This window comes from Perognathus longimembris, chromosome 3, assembly GCF_023159225.1.
Source record: "Perognathus longimembris pacificus isolate PPM17 chromosome 3, ASM2315922v1, whole genome shotgun sequence".
NCBI lineage: Eukaryota > Metazoa > Chordata > Mammalia > Rodentia > Heteromyidae > Perognathus > Perognathus longimembris.
The window spans coordinates 22,541,821-22,566,435 of NC_063163.1; the positions used below are offsets into that span (position 1 = coordinate 22,541,821).

The window sequence follows — 24,615 nt, forward strand, 5'->3', positions numbered from 1 at the left end:
AGTAACAATGTCCAGTTTCTCCACGTTTTAAGAAGTTGACTGCATCGGGAGCTAGGAAGAATCAAGTTGTCAAACTAGGTTCTATGGAAAGTTGGAGTCAAAAATATCTCATAATATTGTGATTTGTCACACGGAGAGTTTAAAAATTACTAAGAAAGAAGACGCAGAAAATAACACATGGTAGAAGAAATTGAAACCATGCAAATACTGTAAAAGAATTAAAAAAAAAAAAATCAGGATCTCCGTTGCAAGTGATCCCCTCTTTCTCCAGGGGGCAGCAGAGACGCCCAGGGTAGGACCAAGAGACCAAGCTGGTGGGGACAGTGCCAGCACCCGGCTCAGGACGTCTGCTCCCCGGGGCGACTTGGCTGGCAGGGACAGAAGGAAGAGGTGGGGTGGTAGATTCACAGATAAGCTTTTGTAGGCAATACCCTTTGCTGGCTGGACGGGAGGCGGAGTAGCAGCCTGATTAAAGCAGCAGCCTGGAAGGAAGAAGGAAGGAAGGAGCGAGGGAGGGACGGGAACAGCAGCAGTCGCTGGAGGAAAGAGCAGCGAGCTGGGCTGCCCTTGGGGTAGCTGGGGAAGGAGGCCCCCGCGAGGACACGTTTTGTTTTTGCTTTTTTTTTTTTTTTTTATACGAGAATAGTTCTCCGAAGGTTCTTGCAGGGACCGATCGTACTGGAGCCCGGCGACCCCGACCTTCGCAGGTGACAGGCGGTCACCCCGGTCGGAGTCAGCTCCGCCCTGTCACCCTCCTCCCGCCCACAGCCCCATTCTCCGCCCCGCTTCCCAGTGCCTGCCCCTGGCGAGCGCGCGGCCGCAGCGGGCTGCAGGGCTGGAGCCCGCGGCACCAGGGGCCTCAGCACCGGCCTGGAGGCCCGGTAAACCTGCTGGGGAAGAAGCGGGGTAAACGAGGCTCAAGGCTCGGTCGGAGAACGGAGGATGCCCATTTAACGCGCCCTTTCCTGCCCATCCGCTGCCAGGCGCTCGCCTGAGTGCCCGCAGCCAGCGCCTGCCAGCCTCGCCCGGGGAAGTGCCGCATGGGGCAGGGCCGCTGAGGCGCGGAGTTGGGGATCCCATCGCGCCCTAAACCAGCGCAGAGATCCGGTGCAGCACTTGGCACAGTTTCGGCGGCGCCTGCACAGCCAGACTTGGGGGCGCGGTGCGCCCGGCGGGCCACCCCGCTGCTCAGCAGAGGAGCGAGTTATGGAGCCGCCCAGCTGCCTTCAGGATGAGCCGTTCCCGCACCCGCTGGAGCCCGAGCCGGGCTCCCCGGCGCAGCTTGGCCAGGGGAAACCGGGCGACAAGCAGTTCCGGCTCTGGTACGTGGGAGGCTCGTGCCTGGACCGGAGGACAACGCTGCCCATGCTACCCTGGCTCATGGCCGAGATCCGCCGGCGCAGCCAGAAGCCGGAGGCTGGCGGCTGTGGGGCCCCCGCGGCCCGCGAGGTCGTCCTGGTGCTCAGCGCGCCCTTCCTGCGCTGCGTCCCCGCGCCCGGGGTTGCGGGGGGCGCCGGCCCTTCGGCCCCGCAGCCCAACCCCGCGGTGTTCATCTTCGAGCACAAGGCGCAGCACATCGCGCGCTTCATCCATAACAGCCACGACCTCACCTACTTTGCCTACCTGATCAAGGCACAGCCGGACGACCCTGAGTCGCAGATGGCCTGCCACGTTTTCCGCGCCACTGACCCCAATCAGGCAAGTCCCGGGTCGCGGGGAGCTGGGAGAGTGGGGGACAGAGGAGCGGGGACTGAGTTTTAGATCTCATTAGTTGAGCTGCTTACGCGCGCGCGCTCCACGTGGCGCTCTTGGTGCTGGGCTCGCCCCCTTCCTGGGACTTGAAAGGGAAGAAAAGGCGTTTGGTGCTGGGTGGGTGCTGGACACGGGTGGTGGGAGCAGACGACCTGCAGACTCCAGGGAGACAGAAAGATGAAGACTGGTGTCCTGGGGTCCCGATGGTGTCTTGGCGTCCCAGGACGCAGAGAAGATCACGCGTCCCGGGAGGACCGCCGTGGCTTGCGTGTGACTGGAGGTGGCTTGCCTGGCCTTCGCAAGTGTGTGTGTGTGTGTGTGTGTGTGTGTGTGTGTGTGTGTGTGTGTGTATGTGATTGGAGCAGGAGAGAGTGGGGTTCTTACTGGTTCTCAGTCAAGTGTTGCACCTCAATGCATTTCGTGGGTCCTGTCCACATCACAGGGCACCTGTGAAAGGTATCCGGTGAGGAGGAGGCGATTTCAGAGCTGGGCTCCAAGGGGGAAAAGTCTGGAACATTGTCAGATTGCCAGCAAAGTACAATTCTTGAGTTTGGACGTCCAATGGGAAAACTTTCTTGAAGTTTATTCACGCATTGGAGATAAACATCAACGAATTATGGTAGAAGAGAGTTCACATCTACCCCTTACCTCTCCCCTCCCACTTCTACCCCCCCCCTTCTGCACACCTAGGGCCTTGCACGCACTTGGGTGAGCTCTCTGCCACCCAGCTGTATCCCAAGCCCCGAAATAATAGTTAATTTTGGCGCCCATTTTTCTATCATTTCTCTAGAGTGTAATGGTGTGGCTAATCCAAGCTTTTACTTTCCTAAGAACAGGTGCAATCCTTATCCAACGGCGAGAAGGAAACTTTGCCACAGTGGTTGTGCTTTTGAAAACAGGCTTTAAAGATTGTTTTTTTTGTTGTTGTTGTTCCTGAAGTACTGTTTTAAAACCGAATGTTTGCAAAGTATTTGGAAAGCATTCTATTTTGGAAAAATAGTGTTGGCTAAATAGAAATAAATAAAGTCTCAGGTTTTATCATGTGGCATTCTTTGGGTAGTTGGGAAATTAATAATAGCTCAATGACAAAAACCTCTTGTAAATAAAGCTTTTATTATTTTTTCCTATTTCATTACTGTAGTGTCTGTAATTAAAAAAAATGTTGACAGTAATTTCCCACAAAAGGCCTATTGAGGAATTGAAGGAAATAAGTGTTGGTTGTCTTTTAATTATCCGTTGCTTTGTAAAATAGTTAAATATAATAATAAACAGTGTATTTTCCAGAGTGAAAAGACAAAGTTTGACTTGCTGTCATTTTTACAGTTACAACATATAGCAGAATACCATTCTACAAATGACTCTGATTTCTAACCATGATTCAGTCAATTTCATGTTATGCTCATTGGTTCAAAACTCATTTTTAACTGGCATGTGTGAGGAAATTGGAAACTTTCTGAAAAGTTAATGGCCTTTATTGTATTAGAAAAGTTCTGGTTCTGCCAGTAAAGAAGGATTAATTGTATTTTTCCAGGCCTTTCAGACATGTTCCATGACTGTTGGTGGTTTATGGTGAACTTTTGTTATTTATTTATTTATTTTTGCAGATCTTATACCTGACCCATTATTGTTAAATTTCATTTCTGATTGTAATGTAGTGAATTCTCAACAGTTGCTCAAGAGGCTGAGACCCGAGGTTCTGGGTTCAAAGCCAGCATCAGCAGAAAAGTCTGTGAGACTCTTATCTCCAATTAACCACCAAGAAGCTGGAAATTGAGAGCTGTAGCTCAAGTGGTAGAGTGACAAACTTGAGGTAAAAAGCCAAGCAAGAGCTCAGAAGCCCTGCATTTAAGCACACAAAATAAAAAATAAAAATACAAAGCCAAAACCCATCCTTTTTACTTACCTCCATACTAAGCATTAGAGACCGCATGTTCTGCTGCTAGTTTACTAATGGCATATTTAGGCTTATTTTCCCCTTTAGTCCAGGGGAGTCATAAAAGCCATATGTCTTTCTAGGAGAAGACATTTCCCAGATAAGTCTTTGATCTAAAGATATAGATTCTTATTTTCTGTGAGCGGAGAGAATCTCTGGTGGGAGGGAACCATTAACTTGAAGGTCCAGATGTGGTCTCCCTAGGGGTTTTCTCCATCCATTAATGAGAGGTTACATATTCAAATGCCCTTAGTGAGGAAGAGGGAGACTGGATTCTGGGTGTTCTCTTTCAAACTTTTACTATGTACCAGCTGAAAGTGACAGGAATGAGTGCAAGCTCAGTGTTGAGAACTTCTGTTCTTCCAAGTGCACATGGGAGTCTGAATTTTTATGTATGACTTCACATGTTAATGTATTGACAAGGATTTTGAACATGGGAAATTCTGTGTCCTAAACAATACATATCTGAAGGTTGACTCCAGAGAGCTGTGGGTTGCCACTGTGTGTGTGTGTGTGTGTGTGTGTGTGTGTGTGTGTGTGTGTGTTCCAGTCTTAGGGCCTAGGTACTGTTATACAAGACTAGCTAGCATTCTACCACTTGAGCCATAATGCCACTTCAGGCTTTTTGGTGGATAATTCGAGATATGAGTCTCATGGATGTTCCTACTCAGGCTGGCTTTGAAACGTGATCCTCAGATCTCAGCCTCCCGACTAGCTAGGATTACAGAGGTGAACTACTGGTGCCCAGCTTAGGTCGCCACTTTTGACCTTTTATATAAACACTTGTTGAGTGGATGAGTATACTTACCAGTATTGTGGTGCTTGCTATGTTCCTTTTTTGAGCATCTTCAGTTCAGCCAATATGGCTGTTATTGGAGGGACCATTGTTTTTTTTGCAGAATTTACAGGTAACAATCTCAGAAGTGGTTGATTCTGTAGCCAGATGTACTAAAGGGATGAGTTCAGATGTTAACCATTCAGGAGTAGACTCTGGGTAGTTTTGGGTACTCTGGAAGACCTGATTGTTTTGTCCTGAGCTCTACATTTGAAGAGGAGACTTAGTTGACTAAAGGTGACTGTTGAATCTCCTGTTTTTTTTTGTAGTCTGTGAACAAAGAAGCTAGTTGTAAAAGGTTGCCAGAGCAGCAGGCCTGCAAACATCTCAAAATAAGCTTGCCTTTGGCTTGTTCTCATGGCTGTCTTTTGTCTGAAGTGTCCAGTCTTTAGGAAGATCATATATGTATTGATCTGGAACAATTTTTAATATGAAAAGGGTCATCATTAGCAAGGACACAAATTATTAACCTGTAATGTTCATAGTCAGCTGGGATACAGGTTTACTATGGCTGAATGGCAAAGTCTGCATTTGTGCTCAGCTTCTGAGTTGGATGATTGTGGTTTCTACTAGAAAATGATCTTGCTTTACAGAGCATCAACTCAGATCTTTTCTCCATGTGACCTTAGAGCTGGGAGGACTGAATTGAATGTTGTGAGGGGGTTGCCATGGTGATTAGCCCTTGGCCCTACACCTCTGCTGGCCTGTCAGCTCTGTTGTGGAGAAGGGCTCAGCTAGAAAGGATTAATGCAATGATTTTTTTTTCTTTCAAGTGCAGAGAGGTGTCAATGAGGGTCAACTATGTGTTAACACACATGGATTGGTTCCCATTTATTCAAGTCTAGGTAGTCTTGTATGGAAGGAATATCAGACTTAGAGCATTTGAATACTAGAGAAGAACCTAAAATATGTATTCTCTAAAATCTCTAAAACTAGAGAAGAACCTAAAATATGTATTCTCTAAAATCCTACTGATGTAAATTGGATTGGAGACATAAAATTGAGCTGGGCTCTGGTGACTTATGCCTGTAATCCTAGCTATTCAGGAGGCTGAGATCTGAGGATCACGGTTTGAAGCCAGCTTAGGTAGACAAATCTCCGAGACTCTATCTCTAATTAACCACCCCAAATCCAGAAGTGGAGGTGTGGCTCTACCTGTAGAGAGCCAGCCTTGAGTGAAAAAGCTACGGAACAATGCCAGGCCCTGTGTTTAAAAAACAAAACAAAACTGGCATAAAATATGATTGGGGGAATTAAAAGTACTTACTTCTTTCATGATCTAAGGCAGGCCACAGACAGTCTGCAAATACTTATCTCTAGTAACTCTTTTTTTTTTTTTTTTTTTTTTTTTTTTTGCCAGTTCTGGGCTTGGACTCACGGTCTGAGCACTGTTCCTGGCTTCTTTTTGCTCAAGATAGCACTCTGCCACTTGAGCCGCAGCGCTACATCTGGCTTTTTCTATATATGTGGTGCTAAGGAATCAAACCTAGGGTTTCATGTGTACGAGGCAAATACTCTACCCCTGGGCCATATTCCCAGCCCTCTCTACTAACTTTTAAAATGTCATTGACTCAAATTTTTCTATCAAAAACCTTTTTATGTTTCACAATATAAATGAAGGAGTTAGCTGTTTATTAGAGAATAAAGAAGTTAAATATTATTTGCTTGTGACTTTTAATAGCATGATCGTATCTCATCACTATAGAATGATTATTTAAAAGACAAAAAAATGGTAGTTATATTTTTATTGATTAAGTGCATGTATTTATTTCTTGAAGCTTACAAGAATGACCTTAGGGATTTTATAATTTGTATTCTTAAATTTTTTTTAAAATGACTCTAGTACTAGTTCCTTTCAGATCTTAGTTCTCTGAATATACAGATTTCTTTTTCCTAAAATACTTACTATTGTCTGTGTTTTAGACATACTAGGGACACCAACTTTATTTTGTTAAGATATATCAACAAGCTTATTTCTCAGTTCCTTTTTTATTTTTTGGTAGCATTGGGTTTGAACTCATGGACTATCACTTGATAGGCAGACACTCTTACTTGGTCCATCTTTTTTTTTTTTTTTTAAAGAATCTGATTTTATTTGACTTTTTGCTAGAAACATTTTATTTATTTATTTGGCCAGTCCTGGGCCTTGGACTCAGGGCCTGAGCACTGTCCCTGGCTTCTTTGTTGCTCAAGGCTAGCACACTCTGCCACTTGAGCCATAGCGCCACTTCTGGCCATTTTCTATATATATGTGGTGCTGGGGAATTGAACCTAGGGCTTCATGGATACGAGGCAAGCACTCTTGCCACTAGGCAATATCTCTAGCCCTGGTTCATCTCTATAGTTTGTGGTCAATGGCTTTGGGAATATGCTAGTTAGACAACCAGAGAAATAGAAATGTAGAACTTTTCACACTTTCCCTTACACTGTATGCTTTCTAACTGGTAGACCTGTCTCTTTTCTTGTTTCTTTTTGTTGTTGTTGTTTGGTAACCAATTTTTGTTCTCTCCTCCCTGCTCTGGTTAATCTAGCTGGCCTCTGTGGAAGAATCTTGACTGCAGTATGTGGGGGAAAGGTTGAGACCTGTGTGCAGACCTGCCAGCTGCCAGGGAGCGCCTCCCACAGAGCCTCCTGCTCTAGCGGAGGGCTGTTCTTTATCAGCTTAGTTATCATAAACAGAGTTCTCAGACATGCGAGTGTATCAGGATCACCTTGGAGGGGTTGTTAAAACAGATTGGATAACTCTGCTTTGAATTTCTTTCCTTAATCTTTTTTTTTTCTTTCTCTTCATACTGAGTCTTTTTGTGTTTGCTTTTAGTTTGTTTTTGAGATAGGGTCTCCTTTTTCTTGGGCTGGCCTTGAATTGAGCCCTGCTCATGTCCCCCTCCCTCCTGAGTAGATGGAGTTATGGATGGGTGCAACACCATGCTTCGTCCTCCTCCTACAGTATTCAGTAGCAGATTCTGTTCTTGGTGCTGCTCATACTACTGGCTTGAGAACCATAGTCCCCTAAAACAATAACCTAAATTATTGTGTTCATTTGTTAGTCCAATGACTATTTCACGCTCTCGGTTATTTATTTGTTTATTCTTTTTGCTCAAGGCTGGCACTACCACTTGAGCCACGGTGCCACTTCTGGCTTTTTCTGTTTATATGGTGCTGAGGAATCCAACCCAGGACTTCATGCATGCTGGGCAAGCACTCTACCACTAAGCCACATTCCCAGCCCCACTCCCTTGGTTATTTTTGTAGTCATTCTCAGACTTGAAAGTATAAGATAAGCATGAGGAGAAATAACATCTGACTTTAGAAGATTGAAAGGAACTCTTTTTTTTTCCTTTGTTGGTCATGGGGCTTGAATTCAGGGCCTGGCCACTGTCCCTGAGCTTTTTCACCCAAGGCTAGTGCTCTACCACTTTTAGCCACAGTGCCACTTGTGGTTTTGTGGTAGCTAATTGGAGATAAAAGTCTCATGGACTTTCCTACCTGGGTTGGCTTCAAACTGTGATCCTCAGATCTCAGCCTCCTGAGTAGCTAGGATTACAGGTGTGAGCCACCAGAGCCTGGTTGAAAGGAACTCTTAATCTTTTAGCTTAGTAGCTTCTTCCCAAGGTAGGCATCATTCTGCCAGACATAAGACTATGCATATACTGAATGGAAAATTTACCCTTCAGTTAAAGTTCTGCAGATGGAACAAACTGTTCATTTTGGGGGAAATATATTCTAATGTCAAATTATGATAGATAATTTTTGCAAAAATTGAAGCTTTATTTGCATCTGAAGAAATAACAGTATTCAAGAAGACAGACTTTATTAAAATGCTTTTCTTTCTCAACATGGAGTGATTAAATTATTGCTTGGTGAGGGAACTGATGATTTCAATGAATTTTCTAGATTAGCTGGTATGTTGTGTCATAAACAATGGTATATGTTAGAAAAAATCAGCATGCTTGCGAATACTGACTATTAAGAAAATCAACAAAAGAAAAATAGTTGGGTGATTTGGTTGGATTGTGGTCAGCCTAAGTAGTTGTTGCAAATATTTCTACTTCTTTTCCTCTTTGTCTCCTTCTTCCTAATCCTCTTCCATTTCTTTTTCCTTCTCTTTCTCCACCTTCTATTCTAGTTCTTTTGTTAAAAATATCTGGATAGTTGTTTTAGAATCTCATTGCTTCAGGGACATATTGATATGCCTAAACTTAGCATATATATATATATATATATATATATATATATATATATCCCATTGTAAAATGGGGCTAGATCTATTTTTTAAATAATTTGTTTGACCAGGAAAATTTTGCTTGAAATATAGTCTTTCTAAAGTATCATTACACATTCTGTAACTCAGTGGATGGGCTTGTTACTTTAAGATCCCAGTGTGGCAAGTCTGCATTGCACATTTGCATATCTGGGGAGCCTTCAATGCATTTCCTTAAAAGTGAACATTTATTGAGAAAGAGCTCAGTGATTGTGGCAGTACTGTTCTCATCGCCTTTCCTAGATTATTGTATTAACTTCACAGTGACTGTGTAAAGTATGTAACAGCATTTCTTCCATTTTATGCATGGGAAAAGTAGAATACAAAGATTCAGTCATACCAAAGTGCTGTAAGGCTTGTTATGGTAAAGGGGGCCTGGGAAGGTTCTGAAGCATGTTCTTTTTATCTTATATGGCTGAACTGCACTTGTAGAAAATTAGTTTTCTACATTGTCAGTGTTACAAACTTTTATGCTGTTGATTTTTCCTAGTGATATTAACTGCTCAGTGTGTATGTTTATAAAGGTTATAAAGTAACTAATGCTGAAGATATATATTTTTTTTCTTTTCTGCCAGTCCTGGGGCTTGGACTCAGGGCCTGAGCACTGTCCTTGGCTTCTTTTTGCTCAAAGCTAACTAACACTCTACCACTTGAGCCACAGCGCCACTTCTGGCTTTCATGCATGCAAGGCAAGCACTCTACTGCTAAGCCATATCCCCAGCCCTGAAGATGAACTTGTTTATAGTTATAATCAGTAAGTACTTTTTGTTTTTTTATGTAAAAATTTAAAAAGAAACATATCTTTCCATGCTGCTCATGCTGGCCTCCTCCTGCCTCAGCTTCCTGAGCAGTAGTGACTACTGAACTCAGCTGGAGTTTTGTTTTAATCAAAAGTGAAAAAGCTGTGATTTATTAGGTTGGTAAACCTAACTCAGGCGTACCTTTTAGTCCATTTCTTCATGAGTAGCAAGGAAATAACAAGCGAGTCTATTTGTAATCTATATCTTGGAATAGAAAATTATTATAGTATGTATATAAGAACAGGTTAAAATAGGCATTTGATTATGTCCATATAAAGTATTACAGGCTGGATTAAAAAGTATTGCTAATGATAGTAATATTAAAGTATTACATTGCTCCCACTTGCAATCCTAGCTACTCAGGAGGCTGAGATCCGAGGATCAAGGTTTGAACTAAGCCCCAGGCAGAAAAATCCAAGAAACTCTTATCTCTAGCAAAAAGCCAAAAGCAGAGGTGTGGCTCATATGGTAGAGCATGGACCTTGAGTGAAAAAGCTAAACAAGAGCAAGATGCCTTGAGTTCAAGACCCAGTACCAGCACACACACACACACACACACACACACACACACACACACACACACAGTATAAATGCTAAACTATTAAACTATCTTATATACAAAATTACATAATTAAAAATATGACATGTAAAACTACTAGGCATAAAAATAATGTGTATGACTTTCATATATAACTACATAATAAGCATTGCCATCAAATCATGCTGTTTTAATCATCTGGGGTGGAGAAAAGAGCAACAGATGTCATAAAGCTTTTGTTTGACTTTTTTTTCCTGGTGCTAGAAGTTGAACCCAGGTCCTAGGTTCTATCACTTGAGCTATGCCCTTAGCCATAAATTTAAATGTTGCAGGTAGGTTAATCCAATGACTTGATGGGCTGTTGTGTGATTTTACAAGCTCAAGTAGAGAAATGATTTAAAAAAATTCCCAGTGTCGGGCTGGGGATATAGCCTAGTGGCAAGAGTGCCTGCCTCGGATACACGAGGCCCTAGGTTCGATTCCCCAGCACCACATATACAGAAAACGGCCAGAAGCGGCGCTGTGGCTCAAGTGGCAGAGTGCTAGCCTTGAGCGGGAAGAAGCCAGGGACGGTGCTCGGGCCCTGAGTCCAAGGCCCAGGACTGGCCAAAAAATAAATAAATAAAATAAAATAAAAAAGCCCAGTGTCCATCATAGCAAAAGCGTGCTGTGCCTGTGTATAGTGTGCTGTTGTGGTCACATTCAATGTAAGTAGTTAGTATACATGTATCTAGTTTATACTGTTTATATATGTAACTTTGGTCTATATAAAGACAAAATTTGAAATTAAAACTTTGACTGGGGCTAGGTGTTGGTGGCTCACACCTGTAATCTTCGCTACTCAGCAGGCTGAGATCGAAGGATCCCAGTTTGATGCCAACCCAGGCAGGAATGTCTGTGAGACCCTTAGCTCCAATCTACCAGACAACTGGAAATGGTGTTGTGGTTCAAAGTGGTAGAGCACTAACCTAGAGCATAGAAGCCCAGGGACAGCAGCCAGGCCCTGAGTTCAAGCTCCACGACTAACAAAACAAAAACAAAAAAAACGTTGGCCGGTTTGTTTCAGGTAATCTTGACATATATTTATGCAGCTCCACTAAAAGAGCAGGGAAATTAGTGCTATCTTTGAAATTACTCATCTCTTCCAAGTTTTATTTCTTGCAAGATGTTGGCGATGGAATTTTCCTGGCTAAGAATAGAAGCCTAAATTTGCAGCTCTGCTCCTTTTAGTTCATGAGTACCCTTAAACTAGTTGAATAGTTTTCATTTTTAACTTCTGTGAGTTTTCAGAATTTTTAAAAATTCTCCAAGTGAGAACTATACATGCAAGCATATTGTATAACTTGTGAATAGAAATAAACTACTATTTTAGGTTGCATATCAGACACAGAGCTTTTGATTGAATATTTTATTATCTACTACTTTTTTGTGTCTCACAATTTTATCCTCTGTGTGTGTGTGCACACGCGTGCACACACACGAGCATGTGTGTCCATGTGCACCCATGTGCGGTGCGTGCCAGTCCTAGAGCTTAAACCCAGGCCTAGGTGCTGTCCCTGAGCTCTTTTGCTCAAGTGCTCTGCCACTTGGAACCACAGCATCGCTTCTGATTTTTTGGTAGTTAATCGGAGATAAGAATCTCATGGACTTTCCTGCCTGGGCTGGCTTCAAACTGTGATCCTAAGATTTCAGCCTCCTGAGTAGCTAGGCCTGAGCCACTGGTGCCTGTGTGTGTGTGTGTGTGTGTGTGTGTGTGTGTGTGTGTGTGTGTGTGTGTGCGCGCGCGCGACAGTACTGGGGCTTGAACTTGGGGTCATGAACTCTCTAACTTGGCCTTTTCCATTCCGGGATGGTTCTGTATCACTTGAGCCGCAGCTCCACTTCTGGCCTTTTGCTAGCTAGCTGGTGATAGTCATGTAGACATTTCTGGCTTTGAACTGGAAATCTCAGATCTCAGTTGCCTGAGAGGCTAGGATTATACATTTGAGCCACTGATGCTCAGGGATCCTGGATGACTGAGCCCCTTTTTCTTTCCCCAGACTCACACACACTATTATTTCCACACATGCCCCATAGTTGAGCCTTGCAAGCCTTTCTCTCCTGTCCTATAGAAGCTCAAGTCTTAGGTAACCTCGGAATATTTGTTTATATGTTTCCAAAAAATTTTTTTTGCTAGTTTAGCTTTTCCCTCACCAGACTTCACATTTCTGCTTAAGTTGCAAATGTCACTTCCTCATTTTGGCCCCAGCAGTTGTGTATCTGTATCTGAAGTATACAGGTCACCTGCTAGCCCTGGTTTTCATTTCTGCATCAGCTTTTGGTTTTCATTTTGGCACATGCACATTATTTTTGTTTTCTTGTTTTTTGTTTTACTAATTTTGGGGGTACTGTTACCACCTCTGGAATGTAAGCTCTATGTCCAGAAAGCATACTTGTATGCCTAGGACTCAGTTCTCAGTAGAGGCTCATTCAAACTCACTGACAAAGTGGGGAAGAATTAGTCCTTGTTTTCAGGGAATTTAAATCCACAGGCAGAATTTAAGGTTTACTAGCAAGAGTATGTGTAGTTCCTAAATTTGTTTCCTTTACCTTTTTTTTTTTTGTCATCATGGAGCTTGAACTCTGGGCCTGGGCACTGTCCCTGAGCTCTTCAGCTCAAGGCTAGCACTCTACCACTTGAGCCACAGCGTCACTTCCGGTTTTCTGGTGTTTAATTGAAGATAAGAGTCTTAAGCACTTTCCTGCCTGGGATGGGTTTCAATCTGGATCCTCAGATCTCAGCCTCCGGAATAGTTAGGATTACAGGTGTGAGCCACTGGTACCTGGGTTCCTTTACCTGAAATCATCACTATTTCCTTCTGTCTTGCCTTTCCCCTCCCCTTCCCTCTTCATTCTGTCTTCTCCCACTCTTCTCCTGCCCTCCCCTCCCCTCTCCTTACTTTCCTCCCTCCATCCCTTTCTTCTTACTAAGTACTGAAGTTTGAATACAGGGTGTTGTCAGGCAATTTCTCTGCCACTGTAGTCATGCTCCCAGCCCCTTTTTACTTCCATTATTTTCAAATCAGCTCTCAAATTTATGGCCGAGCAGACTGTAATCCCCAACACTTTTTTTTTTTTAATACTTTCTACATAGCTAGGATGACAGCTGTGTGCCACCACACCCAACCTTTATTGGTTGGGGTAACAATATACAGAAAATCCTTTATAAAGGAAGGTCTAAGAAAAGCTAAAAAAATACCATAATCACATGCCTTCAGGCCTCCTGCCTCCAACTCTGTTACCTTTCAAAATGGGCATTTTCTCCATCTTCATAGTCTTCATCACTGAACAATACTCGTCTCTACATTTTGTCAGTGTTTGGTCCCTTGCATGGAGTAGGAAACTCCTATAACAATGGATTCTATGTGAGTCAAACTTTTGTCATGATGAAAAAGTACCTGAGAAAAGTAAAAGGAGGAAAGATTTATTGGGGTTCATTATTTTAGGGATTTTAGTCTATGATTGGTGAGTTCCATGACAAGGCAGAGACATTACAGATAAAGTACATGATGGAGGAAAGCTGCTCACCTCATAGAAGCCAGAAAGCAGAGAGGAGTAATCAGAGGGGCCAAGGCCAAGTTCTTCAAAGGCACACCTTCAGGGATTCAATTCCTCTAGCAAGGTCTCACTTCCACAGTTCCACCACCTCAGAATTTAAATCCATGAGTATTTTAAGCCATTGATTAGATCAAAGCCCTCATGATCTAATTGTCTGTGGGACTATCCTCTAAGATATCCATAGTGGTGCTTCACTAATCTGTTAAGAATTTCTATTCAAGCAAGTAGAAAAATCAAGATTCCTTAATCTGAATAGTGTTTCCTTTTATTCCACATATGAAACATTATGGGATACACACACACACACACACACACACACACACACACTTCTCTGTTGTGATAATTTGGGGGGAACCAGGTTATTTCTGTGTCCTTAGGGGCTATATTCTGCCCCATCCCCTTCCTATTGCAGCGCCACTATCCTTTCTGGCCCCCATAGTGTAAGCTTCTCTGCCATGCCCTCTTTTGCCACAATGGACTGAAACCTCTGAAACTGTGAGCTTACCTGAACTTCCCCCTCTCCTACATCTTGTTTCTGTCAGCAATTTTGTCAACACAATGCAGAATCTGAAGGATACATCTGTTTCACCATTGCTTTAGAATGAGCCTGGTTCCCAAGAGCAAGCTCAGTCTGAAGATTTATCTATTGATGATAACGTATTGTTCAAAACACTAAATCCACTTCCTTGTTAGGGCAAAATGTCAATAGATAAATAGTTTCACAGAGTGTTTGCCTGTTTACTAAGCTTGGTTTCTTTCATTCCTGGAGTGGTAGATAAACTCACAAGCCATTTCTTTCTGACTGCAATATATGTACCCATTATGGGAGTTATTTGCATTGGATTTGAGTCATAAAACATTATTCTGGTTACTGAGGAAAACCAGTTTTTGTGCATGTGATTGTGTCAATGAATGATTTTTGGTTCTCTTCTAAAAACAAAATTGATTCGGGACATTGGTAATGAGAATGCACATACATATGAACACCCTGTAACTTTTTCAACTGTTTCTGTCTTTCAGATTATTTATTTATTGGTGCCAGTATTATAGGGACTTGAACTCAGGACCTGAGCACTGTCTCTTAGTTCCTTTGCTCAAGGCTGGCCCGCTACCACTTGAGCTCTACTTCCAGCATTTTGGTGATTTATTGGGGATGAGTCTTGCACAGACTTTCCTAACCCAGCTTTCTTTGAACCATGATCCTCAAATTTCAGCTTTCTAAGTAGCTAAGATTACAGGTATGAGCCACTGACATACAACTTTCAGATGATTTACTTTTAGAAGCCATGCTGCCTTCATGGAAGGGAATTGCAACAAATGCTTTGAATATACTGAGATCTTCATAATTCATGTGGAGACTGATTAGTTCATTTAAAATGTCTTGCTTTTCAAAATGTATGTTAAATATCCTCAGTATTGAAATTACAGTTCTCAAAGCTTAGTACTGTTGATGATTTCTGATTTGGGCTCTTGCTGCCAATGAATAAAACATTGGTTCATTTGTGTAATACAGACAAAGTACATAGCAGAAAAGCTCATCCTTTGCGCACATCTTTCTCTGAGTTGAACATATTCACCATCATCTGCTTCAAACCAAAGGAATGACTCTGGCTGTGTGCTCATTTGCTGTTTGCTGGCATTGCCAAGGGAAACATTTACTTATTGATCACACAGCTCTGACCATGTGGAACAGAGGAAACAGACCTCTGAGTAGAGAACCAGGAAGCGCTGGACCCCACTCTTCCACAATCATTTGTTTATTGATTCATTCAATCATTGCTCATGTGTTCACCTTGCATCCTACATGCCAGATACTGTGCTAGATACTGATACAAATGAGTGTCTAAGGGACCCTTTCTTTGTAAGTCTGACAGATGAGTGACACAAAACCAAGTAAAAACTGCTAAGTAATGTTGTAGCTGAGTGCAGGGGGACTCAGGAGTCAGATTGGTGGGACTCCAGCAGCCATTGCCTGTGACTCTAGGCAAATTCCTGTACTTGTCTGTATCTCAACATCCTTATCTGTAATATAGTAAAATGTCCTTATCTCATAGAGTTGTGAAGATTAAGGGAAGCAGTGTTTAGATCACTGCTGATTAGTACAAGAGAACTCATGCACATAAAGCATTTAGAACAGTGTCATATAGGAAGTGCTGTGTCAATGTATGTTGCATATTTACAAATAGGGAATTTTATTATTTTAAAAATATGTAATAAATAATAATATTTTGTGCTTGAATTTGGGGCCTGTGCTTTAGCTTAGTGTTTTTGTTCAAGGTTGGCACTCTGTCACTTAGGCCACCAATAAGCCATTTTATATTGTGATAGGGTTAGTGCAAGAAAAGAACATGATAGTGAAAGAAAACTGAAAGAAAGAAACGATTCTAGATTGGCAGAACCTTTAATTCTCTTCCTAGTAAAATCTTATTTTAGCTGGTGGCTGGAAATGGAGCTGTGGCTCAAAGTGGAAAAGCACTAGCCTTGTGCAAAAGAGCTCAGGGGCAGTGCCTAGGCTCTGAGTTCAAGCCCCACAAGTGATGAAGAATCATATTTTGTATTCAGTTATTTTTCCCTCATCCCCACAGTAAATCTGTAGGAAAGCCAGTCTTGTCCCTAGCTCCACAGTGGGAATGATGGCGATCACTTTGCCTGCAGGGAATATGTGCCAAGCAACTCAGTGGATGCCTGCAACTGAAAATGGCCATCCTTAGACATTAGCTTTTCCTGCATATCCATGCAACATTTAATGCCTTTTCTGTTTCAGTTCCTTCTGTACTGTGGTTATAGCTTTTAACATTTGTCATGTGACTGGAAATCTAGCACTAATTTCTTTTTCTTTACAATTTCACAAATAGAAGATTTATTTTTTATCTTAGATCTTGGCAATTTGGGCATATGTCTTCTATTTTTTTTTAAATTAACTCAATAACTTTTGTAACTAGGTGGGGATAGGAACCAGCTAGAATGAGGAGTATGAAAGGAGAGATGAAGGGATAATATATGAATATAATCACAGTGCTTCCTATGTGTGAATAGAAATAATACCAGTGTTGTTTTTAAAAGCGTGGATGGAGTAGCAAGGATTACAGGTATGAGCCACCCTACCAAATACCTCTTCATCACCCCTGGTCAAATGATTATGACATTTCTCCCCCACCCTCACCTCCCATGGCGATAGTCAAAACATTGTTTCTGCCTTTAGGCATATAGACAATACTGTACATGTATTAACTGTCTTTCACACAGCAATTAAAATGCCACTTGACATCAGTAGCAGGACCATTTCATGAGAAGTCAGGTGGTAGACTGGCCTCATAATTAACAATTAGCATTCTAAAGTTCTAAGGGCATTACTTCTGCTTTTTTTGCTGAGGCTAGATAGAACCAGTAATTGGCATTGGTTGTCAGATAGTAAGAGGGGGTCTGGGGTGCATTCAGCATTATTAGGAGGAACGCTCTCCTGCTGTGGTGAAGTGAGAGGATCAATGCTATGAATGAGCCGTGAAAACACGAGCTCCAAGCCCGAGATAGAACCCAATGAGATGGATCTGCAGGAAGGAATTTCTCTAATTGAATGTAATTAAAGCTTGCTTTTGTAGTCATTTGGTGCTGTATTGGCAGCTGGTCAATTTCCCCAAGGTGGTAAGGACTATCTTAGCTTTGGAAAATGGTGCACTAGGCTTTTGGGGAGCTGCAACAAACAGTATTTGGCTCTGCTTAGCTCTTCTTCTCTTTCCTCCTCCTCCTCCTCCTCCTCCTCCTCCTCCTCCTCCTCCTCCTCCTCCTCCTCCTCCTCCTCCTCCTCCTCCTCCTCCTCCTCCTCCTCCTCCTCCTCCTCCTCCTCCTCCTCCTCCTCCTCCTCCTCCTCCTCCTCCTCCTCCTCCTCCTCCTCCTCCTCCTCCTCCTCCTCCTCCTCCTCCTCCTCCTCCTCCTCCTCCTCCTCCTCCTCCTCCTCCTCCTCCTCCTCCTCCTCCTCCTCCTCCTCCTCCTCCTCCTCCTCCTCCTCCTCCTCCTCCTCCTCCTCCTCCTCCTCCTCCTCCTCCTCCTCCTCCTCCTCCTCCTCCTCCTCCTCCTCCTCCTCCTCCTCCTCCTCCTCCTCCTCCTCCTCCTCCTCCTCCTCCTCCTCCTCCCCTCTCCTCCTCCCTCCTCCTCCTCCTCCTCCTCCCTCCTCCTCCTCCTCCCTCCTCCTCCTCCTCCCCCCTCCCCCCTCCTCCCCCTTCCTCCCCCCCCCCCTTCTCCTCCTTTTGGCAGTCATGGGGCTTGAACTCAGGGCTAGGTGCTGTTCCTGAGCTCTTTTGCTCAAGGCTAGTGTTCTATCACTTTGAGTCAAAGCTCGACTTCCAGTTTTCTGGTGGTTAATTAGAGATAGTCTCACAGACTTTCCTTCCTGTCCAGGCCGGCTTTGAATCATGATTCTTAGATCTCAGCCACCCAAGTGGCTAGGGTTACAGACATGAGTCACCAGTGCCTGGCTTTCTTCTTTTTCCTTTCTTTCCTCTTGATGGGAGGAGGAAATAGTGAATCCTGGAAGGAGAAGCCATACTTACTCTTTTCTTTCCTATGGGACACGTTTACTATCAAATTATTATAGAGTTTTCTTTGCTAGAAAGCAAGCAACGTGTACACCAAGCATTCTTAGTGCTTATCTATTTTCAAGGTAACATACCATTTGGTAGTTTTTTTTTTGTTTTTTTTTTTTTTTTTTAGCTTTCACAGTAAGCTTGAGAACACTGGGCACATTCATGTCTCTTCCTGTGGTTGGTTTGCAATCCAAAAGCAAAATGGATTTTGTATCAAAAAATTGACTGGTCTGAGAATAAAAAGAAAATCATGCTGTCAGTACAGAAGTTTTTAACGGGTGATTCTTGTTTCTTTATTAATGATTGCCACCAGAGTCTTAAGCTGTCACAGAGTTTTAATTATCTTTGTCAGAACTATTATACTCAGCTCCACCATGACTATTAGCAAATATTGACTGAGGTTAATCGAGTATAAGATTAGCAGATAAGTAACTAGGAATGACAGGCTTAAGTGATTTCTGCAGAAATAGGCAAACACTGGTAATGATGTAAGCCCACCTTACCTAGGAGGCCACATTGGGGGGAGAATACCCATTTGTTGGGGCATAGTACATTCCTTGACAGATCTGCAGTTCATTTCAAGGAATGTGGATGGTTCAGGCCTGGTTTAAGAGTTTAGAGACAGTGATGTATGATTGCATACATGCTTTTTGTAAGGTTTTATTCTGTCTCAATCTGAAAGATTTTTTTTTTTTTGTTTTCGGGTGTGTGTGTGTGGGGGCACGTGCGTGTGCACACACTAGTACTGGGGCTTAAACTCAAGGCCTAGGTTCTTTAGCTTTGCACTTGAGACTAGCAATCTACCACTCAAGCCACAGCTCTTCATTTAGCTTTTTGGTAGTTAATTGAAGATAGGACTCACAGACTCCCTCCCAGGTTGGCTTCTAACTATGACCCGCAGATCTCAGCTTCCTTAGTAGCTAGGCTTACAGTGTGAGCCACTAGTGCCCAGCCCAAACTGAGACTTTTTAAAGCCAACATAGCTACCTGTATTTAGGAAATGAAGAACTCAATGATTAGGAAATTTTAAGGGTAGTGCTTTTTCTATCATTCTTAAATTCCTATAAAGTACGTGGCATTATGGGTTTAATGAAGTAAAAGATTACTCTACGTGGCTTCATGGCAACTCCCAGCTTGCATAAGAATGTAATCATACCACTTTGAAAGGCCGTTTTGGTAAAATAGCAGACTTTTTGGTACTCAGGAATGTTTTGAAGCCATGATTTTAAAGAACATTAACTATTCCATTATAAATGGAAATGGAAGTTGGAGAGAACTCATAACTACAATCCACAGATGGGCTAGAGAGGACTAGGACGAGGACTAAGGAACAAATTAATACAAATGGTCTTTACATTTCTTTCTTTTCATTTCCTTCTTCTTTTTTTTTTTTTTTTTTTGCCAGTCCTGGGGCTTGGACTCAGGGCCTGAGCACTGTCCCTGGCTTCTTTTTTTTTTTTGCTCAAGGCTAGCACTCTGCCACTCGAGCCACAGCGCCACTTCTGGCCATTTTCTGTATATGTGGTGCTGGGGAATTGAGCCCTGGGCCTCATGTATATGAGGCAAGCACTCTTTGCCACTAGGCCATATCCCCAGCCCCTCATCTCCTTCTTTTAACATGCTGTTTGCCTTCCTTTCATGCCATTACACAGTATATGTAGATTTTAAGAGGTAAGAGAAGAACAGCTTTTAGAAAGTGGCTAAATTGCTTTTGGGCTTCTGATCGCTTTGCTGACAAACACCCAATGGCTCCCAAACATACAGCAGAATAATTAGATTGCTCTGTAAGCTAGTGGCTTACGTGATCATGATGGTTTTTAAGAAAATGATGACATGTGCTGATGTTCATGGAAACAGGTTAGAAAAGCATGCAGCTTAATCTTGTATAAGCCAATGTCTGTCTGCTCTGCAAGACTCTAAGGTCATCCATGGACAAAACTTGGCTCTCCTCATGCAGTCACCCTGAGAATGCTATAGCTCCTTGGTAATCACCCCCCTTTGCCCTATAGCTCAGCTTTCTAGCCTTTTTGAATGTTTCACCAATGCGCATGCCTATGTGGTCTCTGGAGTGTCTATCTACATAGGCTGCTCCTTCTGTTGGATATGCCCTCTTATCTGCTTCTCTACTGTCCTGCCCTTTAGAAATCCCACTCAAAAGTTACTTTCTTTTCTATAAGTCTCTGTGTGTGTGTGTGTGTGTGTGTGTGTGTGTGTGTGTGTGTACATGTACATGTGCACCCACATGTATTGGTCCTAAGGTTTGAATTCAGGGCCTAGGCACTGACCATGAACTTTTTTGGTTAAGGCTAGTCTTCTACCACTATAGCCACAGCTCCACTACTGTCTGTTCAGTAGTTAATTGGAGGTAAGTGTTTCATGGGGCTTTCCAATCCAGGATGACTTTGAACTTCAATCCTTGGATCTCAGCCTCTTGAGTAGCTAGGATTACAAACATAGCCACTGGCAAAGTCTTTTCTGATATTAATTTTATTTCCTTCCTCCCTCCCTCCCTCCCTCCCTCCCTCCCACCCACCCTCCCTCCCTCCCTCCCTCCCTCCCTCCCTCCCTCCCTTCCTCCCTCCCTCCCCCTCCCTCTCTCTCTTTCTCTTTCTCTCTCTCTCTCTTTCTTTCTTTCTTTCCCAGTCCTGGGGCTTGAATTCGGGGCCTGAGCACTGTCCCTGGGTTCCTCTTGCTCAAGGCCAGCACTCTACCACTTGAGCCACAGTGCCACTTCTGGCTTTTTCTGTATATGTTGTGCTGAGGAATCGAACCCAGGGTTTCATACTAGGCAAGCACCCTACCACTAGGCCACATTCCCAGCCCTCTGATATTAACTTTTGCTATGGTTTACCATGTGTCCCACAAAGTTCAAGTGTGGGGCTCTTATGTGTTGGAACCCCATACGTGTGGAGGTAGGCTTGCGGGTCCTGAGGCCCTATCCTTATGAAGACATCACTGTCATTTTCTTGAGGTGGGCTCCTTATAAAAAGTTGATTGGTGCATCCTGCTATGTTATAATGCAGCAAGAGGGCCTTTACCAGGTGCTGGGGCATAGTCTTAGATTTTCCATCCAGCCTTTGAAAGTAGGAGCCAGGGGGCTGGGAATGTGGCTTAGTGGTAGAGTGCTTGACTGGCATGGATGAAACCCTGGGTTCCGATTCCTTAGCAACACATAAACAGAAAAGGCCAGAAGTGGTGCTGTGGCTCAAGTGGTAGAGTACTAGCCTTGAAGCAAAAGAAGCTCAGGGACAGTATCCAGGCCCTGAATTCAAGCCCCAGGAGTGGTGCACGGGCGCAAGTTTACACACACACACACACACACACACACACAAAAGTACATTTCTGTTTTATAAATTTCCCAGTGTGTGATAGTCTGTTACAGTAGCACAAAGGGAACTGAGTCAACCCCATTCTCTGTTTGCATGGTGCTCCTTCCTTGATGCATATTTATTTATAGCTTTGTTACTGCAGTTGCCTTGCTTTCCTATCCTAGCTTTCCAATTTCTTCTTTACTGTCTGTTTGTAAACTCATCAAAGACAGTGATAATGCCTTAGCTTTTAGCAATGACTAATATACATTCTAGCTTCGTGCCAGCACTAGGGCTTGAAGGTAGGGCTCCACATTCCTGTTTAGTTATTTTGCTCAAGGCATGTGTCCTAACACTTGAGCACAGCTCCAGCTCCAGCTTTTTTACTGGTTAATTGGAGATAAGAGTGGCTTGGATTTGTCTGGCTGACTTCTAACTGCTCTCTTCAGATCTCAGCCTCTTGAGTAGCTTGGATTACAGATGTGAGCCACCAGTGACTCATGTGTTATGTTAGTCACTATGATATATATATATATATATATACATATATACATACATACATACATATATACATATATATATATATATATATTTTTGTCAGCCCTGGGGCTTGAACTAAGGGCCTGAGCACTGTCCCTGGCTAGCACTCTACCACTTTAGCCACAGTACCACTTCTGGCCTTTTCTGTTTATGTGGTGCTAAGGAATCGAACCCAGGGCTTCATGCATGCTAGGCAAGCACTCTACTGCTAAGCCACATTCCTAGCCTGCTATGTTTTTGTTGTCATTTTGAGTGTTTTCTTTGTGAGTAGCTCTCTGGTATGTGTCCATTGGTATAAGAAGCAAAAAAGTTTTGGTTGGAAGATAAAAGAAATACAGGGAAATTGTTAAATAATTAACAACGGTGAATGGTACCACCAACCATTAAAAAACACACTCACAAAAACAACATGGTAGAAGCAGACAGTTCTCAGGAGAGAACTGGGCAAACAATGTTATGTTTTCACAGAAGAGTACAGGAATAAGGAAGTAGGGTGTAGAGTAGCATGTTGAAGAAGGAAAAGCAAGACCATAGAGTGCCAGAATTCATATTAGGTAAAACTGAGAGAATTAGTCAATTGCTTCATCTATGTCTTTTTTGCTCATTCATGCAGACGTCAGTGCCTATCTCCCATGGAATTCTGACAAAGAAATGAGTTAATTCATGTGAAGTCTTTAATACAATGCCTAAAGTCCTCACATGATAGTCATTTATTGTTATTATATTTATCACTAAATTGTAGGGGCCGGCCATAAAACCACATTATTATAAGGGAGCTGATGAAAGCAAAGCCACATCAACAACCTGACAAAGCAGGGAAGATGTAGGTGAGAGACAGTGAGAAATCAGATCGGCCAACAGGAAACTGGCACAAACTCTATCAGATCTGTCTGGGGGAAGGGACAGGCAGGGCCACTGGAAGAACAGTTGAGAAGAAAACACAAAGAGCTAGTAGAAAGAACACGACCTTGAAGCTAAGGCATTGCTTGCCCTAGCTTCTAAAAACATGATCAGCTTCCTGCTGGGACTGGAGCCATTACAGAGAGTGACCAGTCCAGGGCCTGCTGGTGGAAGCAGCTGTGCCAAATGAGGGTACTGGTAATTAGGTTAATTTATGGTAACGGGGGTGGGGGGGGGGCGGGAACTGCAGGAGGGGTAGAGATGAAAAAAACCTAAAATCTGATGGAGGTAAATAGATTGTTGAGGCCAAGAATCGCTGAAAGGATATTGGAAGCAAGGCCCTGGCTTAAATGTCTGTGTTTTCTTTTTTCAGGACCTTAGTGTGAAAGGGAAACTGGCTGATTTTTTTTCTTTTTTTTTATTTATTGTTAAAGTGATATATAGAGGGGCTAAAGTTTAATACGTAAGGCAGTGAGTACATTTCTTATCCAACTTGTTACCCTCCTCCCTCATTTTTCCTCTGCCTCCTCCCTCTTCTTCCATGAGTTGTTTAGTTGGTTCACACTGTATTTTGTAAATATTGCTGTTGCATTGTTTTGTCTTTTTATTCTTTTTTTTTTTTTTTTTTTTGCCAGTCCTGGGCCTTGGACTCAGGGCCTGAACACTGTCCCTGGCTTCTTTTTGCTCAAGGCTAGCACTCTGTCACTTGAGCCACAGCGCCACTTCTGGCTGTTTTCTGTATATGTGGTGCTGAGGAATCGAACCCAGGGCTTCATGTACACGAGGCAAGCACTCTTGCCACTAGGCCATATTCCCAGCCCCTAGTCTTTTTATTCTTTGACTCTTGATTTTGGTATTCCTTTCCCTTCCCTAGTTCCAATGCACGTATATACAATATTCAGGACACTAAAATCAGATACAGTGATATCAGGGGTAAAACCATGAGAAAGAAAGAGAAAAGAAAAAGGGCATAATTTTATATGGTATGTTGAAAATATACCACTTTTTTCCATAACTTGGAGTTCATTTTGTTTAGAGTCATCTTATGTGTTCATATGGACATAGCTATTGAGCTAGTGTGATCTTTTGCTAGGACTATCCTAGACATGTACTAGTTATTCCTGATGAGGGAAACCATAGCGTCTGTGTTTCTTTGGGTCTGGCTCACTTCACTTAGTATGCTTTTTTTCCCCCAAATCCTATTTCCTTACGAATGGGGCAATGTTGTTCTTTCTGATAGAAGCATAGAATTCCATTGTGCATATGTACCACATTTTCTTGATCCACTCATCTACTGAGAGGCATCTGGGTTAGTTCCATATTTTAGCAATGACAAATTGTGCTGCGATGAACTTAGTTGTGCTGGTGGCTTTAGCGTGGTCTTGCTTGTAATCTTTTGGGTAGATGCACAAAAGTGGGCCTGCTGGGTCATAGGGGAGTTCTATGTTTAGCCTTTTGAGGAACCTCCATACAGCTTTCCAGAGTGGTTGAACAAGTTTACACTCTCTCCAGCCTCTGTTATTATTAGTTTTCATGATAATGGACATTCATACTGGAGTGAGGTGGAATCT

The 24,615-nt window shown here is 43.0% G+C and overlaps 1 protein-coding gene across 2 annotated transcripts in view; it reads left to right on the forward strand.

Annotated features, from left to right (window-relative positions):
* The first annotated feature begins 393 nt into the window (after positions 1-393).
* Tbc1d4 (TBC1 domain family member 4) overlaps positions 394-24,615 on the forward strand; it is a 154,752-nt gene continuing 130,530 nt past the window's right edge. The window contains exon 1 of one of the 2 annotated variants that reach the window (XM_048341242.1): positions 394-1,698. In XM_048341242.1, coding sequence (XP_048197199.1) covers positions 1,207-1,698 — 492 coding nt within the window. In that variant the 5' untranslated portion in view covers positions 394-1,206. The remainder of the gene's footprint in view (positions 1,699-24,615) is intronic. The other variant, XM_048341240.1, reaches the window with a different exon arrangement.